The 9,143-nt window shown below is 50.9% G+C and overlaps 1 protein-coding gene across 1 annotated transcript in view; it reads right to left on the reverse strand.

Annotated features, from left to right (window-relative positions):
* PARD6G (par-6 family cell polarity regulator gamma) overlaps window positions 1-5,978 on the reverse strand; it is a 155,330-nt gene extending 149,352 nt beyond the window's left edge. Inside the window, exon 1 of the mRNA XM_075314673.1 lies at window positions 5,611-5,978. Within this exon, the coding sequence (XP_075170788.1) occupies window positions 5,611-5,682 (72 nt within the window). The 5' untranslated portion in view covers window positions 5,683-5,978. The remainder of the gene's footprint in view (window positions 1-5,610) is intronic.
* Window positions 5,979-9,143: the final 3,165 nt, after the last annotated feature.

Raw genomic sequence — 9,143 nt, forward strand, 5'->3', positions numbered from 1 at the left:
AGTTACATTGTGATTCCAGTGTGTCATCCCTATGTAACTATCCAGTGTGCGATTCCAGTGTGCCACCCCAAACTGGAATAACACACTGGATAGTTACATAGGGATCAGGCACTGGAATCAGGCACTGGAATCAGGCACTGGAATCAGGCACTGGAATCAGGCACTGGAATCAGGCACTGGAATCAGGCACTGGAATCAGGCACTGGAATCAGGCACTGGAATCAGGCACTGGAATCAGGCACTGGAATCAGGCACTGGAATCAGGCACTGGAATCAGGCACTGGAATCAGGCACTGGAATCAGGCACTGGAATCAGGCACTGGAATCAGGCACTGGAATCAGGCACTGGAATCAGGCACTGGAATCAGGCACTGGAATCAGGCACTGGAATCAGGCACTGGAATGTTACATTGGGATTCCACTGTCATCCATATGTAACTTTCCAGTGTGTGATTCCAGTGCGTCAAACCCATTTAACTATCCAGTGTGTGATTCAAGTGTGCCATCCCACACTGGAATAACACACTGGATAGTTACATAGGAATCCGGCACTGGAATCCGGCACTGGAACGCTGCATAGGGCTGACACACTGGAATCACACACTGGATAGTTACATTGTGATTCCAGTGAGTCATCCCTATGTAACTATCCAATGTGTGATTCCAGTGTGCCATCCCAAACTGGAATAACACACTGGATAGTTACATAGGGATCAGGCACTGGAATCAGGCACTGGAATCAGGCACTGGAATCAGGCACTGGAATCAGGCACTGGAATCAGGCACTGGAATCAGGCACTGGAATCAGGCACTGGAATCAGGCACTGGAATCAGGCACTGGAATCAGGCACTGGAATCAGGCACTGGAATCAGGCACTGGAATCAGGCACTGGAATCAGGCACTGGAATCAGGCACTGGAATCAGGCACTGGAATCAGGCACTGGAATCAGGCACTGGAATCAGGCACTGGAATCAGGCACTGGAATCAGGCACTGGAATCAGGCACTGGAATGCTACATAGGGCTGACACCACGCACTGGATAGCTGCATAGGGATCACACACTGGAATCACACACTGGATAGTTACATTGTGATTCCAGTGTGTCATCCCTATGTAACTATCCAGTGTGCGATTCCAGTGTGCCACCCCAAACTGGAATAACACACTGGATAGTTACATAGGGATCAGGCACTGGAATCAGGCACTGGAATCAGGCACTGGAATCAGGCACTGGAATCAGGCACTGGAATCAGGCACTGGAATCAGGCACTGGAATCAGGCACTGGAATCAGGCACTGGAATCAGGCACTGGAATCAGGCACTGGAATCAGGCACTGGAATCAGGCACTGGAATCAGGCACTGGAATCAGGCACTGGAATCAGGCACTGGAATCAGGCACTGGAATCAGGCACTGGAATCAGGCACTGGAATCAGGCACTGGAATCAGGCACTGGAATCAGGCACTGGAATGTTACATTGGGATTCCACTGTCATCCATATGTAACTTTCCAGTGTGTGATTCCAGTGCGTCAAACCCATTTAACTATCCAGTGTGTGATTCAAGTGTGCCATCCCACACTGGAATAACACACTGGATAGTTACATAGGAATCCGGCACTGGAATCCGGCACTGGAACGCTGCATAGGGCTGACACACTGGAATCACACACTGGATAGTTACATTGTGATTCCAGTGAGTCATCCCTATGTAACTATCCAGTGTGTGATTCCAGTGCGTCATCCCTATGTAACTATCCAGTGTGATTCTAGTGTGCCATCCCACACTGGAATAACACACTGGATAGTTACATAAGAATCAGGCACTGGAATCAGGCACTGGAATCAGGCACTGGAATCAGGCACTGGAATCAGGCACTGGAATGCTACATAGGGCTGACACCACGCACTGGATAGCTGCATAGGGATCACACACTGGAATCACACACTGGATAGTTACATTGTGATTCCAGTGTGTCATCCCTATGTAACTATCCAGTGTGTGATTCCAGTGTGCCATCCCAAACTGGAATAACACACTGGATAGTGGCACTGGAATCAGGCACTGGAATGCTACATAGGGCTGACACCACGCACTGGATAGCTGCATAGGGATCACACACTGGAATCACACACTGGATAGTTACATTGTGATTCCAGTGTGTCATCCCTATGTAACTATCCAGTGTGCGATTCCAGTGTGCCACCCCAAACTGGAATAACACACTGGATAGTTACATAGGGATCAGGCACTGGAATCAGGCACTGGAATCAGGCACTGGAATCAGGCACTGGAATCAGGCACTGGAATCAGGCACTGGAATCAGGCACTGGAATCAGGCACTGGAATCAGGCACTGGAATCAGGCACTGGAATCAGGCACTGGAATCAGGCACTGGAATCAGGCACTGGAATCAGGCACTGGAATCAGGCACTGGAATCAGGCACTGGAATCAGGCACTGGAATCAGGCACTGGAATCAGGCACTGGAATCAGGCACTGGAATCAGGCACTGGAATCAGGCACTGGAATCAGGCACTGGAATCAGGCACTGGAATCAGGCACTGGAATCAGGCACTGGAATCAGGCACTGGAATCAGGCACTGGAATCAGGCACTGGAATCAGGCACTGGAATCAGGCACTGGAATTCCACTGTCATCCATATGTAACTTTCCAGTGTGTGATTCCAGTGCGTCAAACCCATTTAACTATCCAGTGTGTGATTCAAGTGTGCCATCCCACACTGGAATAACACACTGGATAGTTACATAGGAATCCGGCACTGGAATCCGGCACTGGAACGCTGCATAGGGCTGACACACTGGAATCACACACTGGATAGTTACATTGTGATTCCAGTGAGTCATCCCTATGTAACTATCCAGTGTGTGATTCCAGTGCGTCATCCCTATGTAACTATCCAGTGTGATTCTAGTGTGCCATCCCACACTGGAATAACACACTGGATAGTTACATAAGAATCAGGCACTGGAATCAGGCACTGGAATCAGGCACTGGAATCAGGCACTGGAATCAGGCACTGGAATCAGGCACTGGAATCAGGCACTGGAATCAGGCACTGGAATCAGGCACTGGAATGCTACATAGGGCTGACACCACGCACTGGATAGCGGCATAGGGATCACACACTGGAATCACACACTGGATAGTTACATTGTGATTCCAGTGTGTCATCCCTATGTAACTATCCAGTGTGTGATTCCAGTGTGCCATCCCAAACTGGAATAACACACTGGATAGTTACATAGGAATCAGGCACTGGAATCAGGCACTGGAATCAGGCACTGGAATCAGGCACTGGAATCAGGCACTGGAATCAGGCACTGGAATCAGGCACTGGAATGCTACATAGGGCTGACACCACGCACTGGATAGCTGCATAGGGATCACACACTGGAATCACACACTGGATAGTTACATTGTGATTCCAGTGTGTCATCCCTATGTAACTATCCAGTGTGTGATTCCAGTGTGCCATCCCAAACTGGAATAACACACTGGATAGTGGCACTGGAATCAGGCACTGGAATCAGGCACTGGAATCAGGCACTGGATAGCTGCATAGGGATCACACACTGGAATCACACACTGGATAGTTACATTGTGATTCCAGTGAGTCATCCCTATGTAACTATCCAGTGTGTGATTCCAGTGCGTCAAACCTATTTATCCAGTGTGTGATTCAAGTTTGCCATACCACAATGGAATAACTTACTGGATAGTTACATTGGAATCAGGCACTGGAATCAAGCACTGGAACGCTGCATAGGGCTGACACACTGGAATCACACTGGATAGTTACATTGTGATTCCAGTGCGTCATCCCTATGTAACTATCCAGTGTGTGATTCCAGTGCGTCATCCCACACTGGGGTAACACACTGGATAGTTACATAGGAACCAGGCACTAGATAGCTGCATAAAGGATGACCCCCCCCAGCACTGGATAGCTGCATAAGGATGACCCCCCCCGCACTGGATAGCTGCATAAGGATGACCCCCCCCCCCCGCACTGGATAGCTGCATAAGGATGACCCCCCCCTCCGCACTGGATAGCTGCATAAGGATGACCCCCCCCCCCCACACACGATAGCTGCATAAGGATGACCCCCCCCCCCACACACTGGATAGCTGCATAAGGATGACCCCCCCCCCACACACTGGATAGCTGCATAAGGATGACCCCCCCCCACACACTGGATAGCTGCATAAGGATGACACCCCCCCCACACACACTGGATAGCTGCATAAGGATGACACCCCCCCCCACGAACTGGATAGCTGCATAAGGATGACACCCCCCCCCCACGCACTGGATAGCTGCATAAGGATGACCCCCCCCCCCACGCACTGGATAGCTGCATAAGGATGACCCCCCCACGCACTGGATAGCTGCATAAGGATGACTCCCCCCCACGCACTGGATAGCTGCATAAGGATGACCCCCCCCACGCACTGGATAGCTGCATAAGGATGACACCCCCCCCACGCACTGGATAGCTGCATAAGGATGACACCCCCCCCACGCACTGGATAGCTGCATAAGGATGACCCCCCCCCACGCACTGGATAGCTGCATAAGGATGACCCCCCCCCCCCACGCACTGGATAGCTGCATAAGGATGACCCCCCCACGCACTGGATAGCTGCATAAGGATGACACCCCCCCCACACACTGGATAGCTGCATAAGGATGACACCCCCCCCACGCACTGGATAGTTAGAGGAATCACACCTACTGGAATCACATACACAGGATAGTTGCATAGGGATCGCACATACTGGAATCATACACTGGATAGTTGCATAGGGATCGCACATACTGGAATCATACACTGGATAGTTGCATAGGGATCGCACATACTGGAATCATACACTGGATAGTTGCATAGGGATCGCACATACTGGAATCATACGCTGGATAGTTGCATAGGGATCGCACATACTGGAATCATACGCTGGATAGTTGCATAGGGATCGCACATACTGGAATCATACACTGGATAGTTGCATAGGGATCGCACATACTGGAATCATACACTGGATAGTTGCATAGGGATCGCACATACTGGAATCATACACTGGATAGTTGCATAGGGATCGCACATACTGGAATCATACACTGGATAGTTGCATAGGGATCGCACATACTGGAATCATACACTGAATAGTTGCATAGGGATCGCACATACTGGAATCATACACTGGATAGTTGCATAGGGATCGCACATACTGGAATCATACGCTGGATAGTTGCATAGGGATCGCACATACTGGAATCATACACTGGATAGTTGCATAGGGATCGCACATACTGGAATCATACGCTGGATAGTTGCATAGGGATCGCACATACTGGAATCATACACTGGATAGTTGCATAGGGATCGCACATAGGGATGACACACGAGGTCCCCAGCAATCTGGAGTAAGAATTCTTCACATTCCCCAAGTGAGCGCCAGACAAGAAACAAAAGCGGAGTCTGAGCGCTGTGTACAGGACGGGCTGCCATCCTCCATTCATTAGCGGACAATACACGGCAGCAGGAGGGAGAGGACCGGGGGGGACACGGGCGGCGCAGCCTCACCTTGCTCTTCACCTCCACGGCGCTGCTCGCCACATAGCGCAGAGTCTGGGACTTGCTAAAACTTCGATTCATCTTCACTGCTCGCCCCCCCTCCCCGACACCACCCAGCCAAGTTATCCCCAGACTGCAGTGCGGGGGGCACAGTCCTCCCCGGATCCCCGCACCCAGCGGCTGATGTATTGTCTCCGTCCGCTCCGCAGCCCCGCACCGCTCCGGTCACAGGCGTCTGCTCTGCTCACAGCGCCGCCGCCGCTCCTGTGTGGGATAAGCCCTGAGCGCTGACGAGCACTAGAGGCCGGGCAGCTCCGCACCACTCTGTCTCCGACACTGGAGCTGCAGCGCCATCTTGGCGACTATAGATGCTGCAGACAAATGCTAATAGCACCCATAAATCACAGGGCTGAGCCTCGCACTGAGGGGACGGCTAATCACAATGATGGAATTACCCGACCAATCATTTCACATAGCTGCAGTGCTGTAGTTTATCGCCCCTCACAGCCCGCCCTGCACTCTACACAGCCGGAGCTGAAAATGAGGCAATCGCCACAAGGTGAATTGTTTACTCTCACAGCAGATGCTGGATAACCGTGACCCAGCTGTAGGTGGCCATACTAGCGGACCAGCAGCCACAGTATCTACATAGTCATCAGCCCACTCTAAAGAGACTCGCACTGCCCCACGGCAATGTGTTATACTGCACCCGTGACCTTGCCAGGTCATTTATGTGTGCCCGATGCCCTCACAGTGCTCGCCCCCCCCCCCCACTACCCCACTCCCCCCATTACCCCACTCCCCCACTCCCACAAACAGTACGATGTTCCCACAGTGCCCAGCGCATACACAGGATGGAGCCGCCTACCCCACTCCCACATACATAGCATAATATCCCCATAGTCCCCACACAAAGTATGATGCCCCCACAGCACCTGCCCCTCACATACAGTATGGTGCCCTCATAGTGCCCGCCACCCCACACAGTATGATATCCCCACTGTGCCCGTGTCCCCCCCATACAGTATGATGCCCCCACAGTGCTCGCCCCCCACACAGTATAATGCCCCCACAGTTTCCACACCCCCACACACAGTATGATGCCCCTACAGTGCTCACCACCACCCCACACAGTATGATTTCCCCTCAGTGCAAACACCCACACACACTATAATGCCCCCACACAGTAATGTTACCACACATGTAGAGAGACAATGCTCCTGCACACAGAGAATGATGCCCCCACCAAAACAAAGTTGGGTGCTTCACATTGCATTCTATCCCCCCATTGCCCCTGCACACACATATACTCACATTCTGACAATGACTATGATGCTAACACAGGGTTTTGCCCCAATTCACAGTATGATTCAGATGAAATTGGACATGCTGCATATGTACCGCCCCCACACCAGCGGCCGAGCCACTCGGATCCAGAGCCGCGGTGGCTCGAGGGGTCTCCAGATCTGGGGGCTCCGCGCTGACACCCAGATTAAAAGAAGAGGGGGGGATATGTACAAAAGAGTTAGAAAGTTCGTGACGCCACCCATGGTGTGTGGTAATGTGAGGGACCACTGCTGCCGTTGGGGAGCTCGGTGACGATGGTGGGGGGCAGGCTGATGTTTAACCCCTCCGTGGGTAGGGGGTTTTGTGTCCCGGGGCTCGTGAGATGGTTGTTGTTTGGGTGCCGTAGGGGATAGGAAAAGGGAGGTTTTCAGCATACTCACTCAGTCCAGAAATAACAACACCGACAGCTTGTAAAACAGAATTCTGAGCACCGCTGCAGCTTGTGGAGAGCACACTTGGGTCCGTGCCCTTGGTGTTGCGGTTAGCCTGTGGCCCTGTCCTTGGCACCTTTGCCTCTGTTTGGACCCTCAAATATAAAACTCTTCGGGTCCCGCTCACCCGTATGGTTAACGGAGTGAGCTTGCTCTCAGGGTTCACACATAGGATTTCTTTGGACTGTATTGGGAAAGTGCTATCCCATCGGTGCGCTAGTACCCCGATTTTGGAGCGGGTTGGGGATGAATCGTGAAGTCTTCACCCCCGTCGGGTAAATTACCGGAACGCGTGAAGCTACTTTCCGGCCTGAGGTCCATGTACCCCGTCGTGCCCTGGCCCCTGCCCGGTGATAGCTCAAGGCTGCCGGCTGCCCTCCTCGGCTGTCCGTGCCCCTTGACACTACTCCCCTGCAAGCGGGGTTCCAGCTCCTACCAGGCCAAGACCAATGTCTGCCACCTAGTCCTCAGGAGCCCTGCTCCAGGCTAGTGACCTCTCCATCTCAGAGAGTCACCTCAGCCTCCTCTCTCTCTGCTATCTCCACTCGACTCCTCTCCTCCACAACTCCAGCTCAACTCTCACTTTCTTCACTTTCCCCTCACCAACCACCCAAGTGGGCGGCCCTATTCCCTTCAGACCCCCAATGGTGTGTCTGGTGGGTAAAGTGTGAAGTGTTCCTAGGATTTTGATTGGCTTAAGCTGTTAGCAACACCAAAGGACCAGGACCCGTAACCAAGGAGGGTGGATACTGTTCAGAAGGGCAGATTGCACAATACCCTGTGACGACCTGATAGGCCAGGGCGTCCCACAAATATCATCATCTGCCCCTCAGAAGTGCTGAATGCTACCTCTGTGTTAGAAACCAATAATGATAAAATGCAGGACAGATAAAGTAATAAGTAACATTGCAAAAAACGATTAAAAGACAAAAAAGTTAATCAAGGTGATCCCAACACAGGACACAATTGACACATGTTATCTGCAGGAGCACATTCAGTATCTGCCACATCTTGGGAAATGTTTCCCTTTTCAAAGCCTCCTGATGAACCTTTGAGGCAGGAGAAACGCGTCGAGGCTACGATATGTCATCAAACTTCTAAAGGGAAGTAATTTATCCAAACATCTGTTACTGTATACTGCATGTGAATTAGATTTGTATGCACAATAACACTCATTGAAGTGAAAAATTGGTTGGTGCATTAACACTATTAGTGCAGTTACTGACTCAATGTTTGATGGACGCAGACATTCAATATGAAGTAGTTATCAGTTCATTACGTTGAGGTCAGGACTCAGGAGCCTGGTTGTACAGTAGGGACCAGACATATAGAGATGTTTTTTGTATATGTGGTTAGTGGTGGTTTGGTACTCACATGATGAGAGAGGGACAGTTTAGGGACCTTTAGGGTTAGTCCACGGTGAGCGGGGGCACCATTTGTGCTTATTAAGGTGCCGACCTCCGCAGGCCAGTAGGGCGGTTTATTAGGGGCAGTAGCAGGGCAATTGAAGTATTAGATTGATCCGGTCCGGCAGCCCTGTTTACCTACCTTGCTTTTGCCTAATCTGTCCTTACTGTGTGGTACCTTTTAAGGGGAGTGTTTTTGTTTATGGTTATTTGTCAGATGACAGTTTTAATGCATATTTAATAAATTGACATTTAAGGAATTTTGCTTTCTGTTAACTGTATATTGCTAATCCCTGCCTGACCGTCCTTGTACACACTAGCATAGATAAAGAGATCTTTAGAAAAAGTATTTCTAAAG

Source organism: Anomaloglossus baeobatrachus, chromosome 6 (genome assembly GCF_048569485.1).
Source record: "Anomaloglossus baeobatrachus isolate aAnoBae1 chromosome 6, aAnoBae1.hap1, whole genome shotgun sequence".
Lineage (NCBI taxonomy): Eukaryota > Metazoa > Chordata > Amphibia > Anura > Aromobatidae > Anomaloglossus > Anomaloglossus baeobatrachus.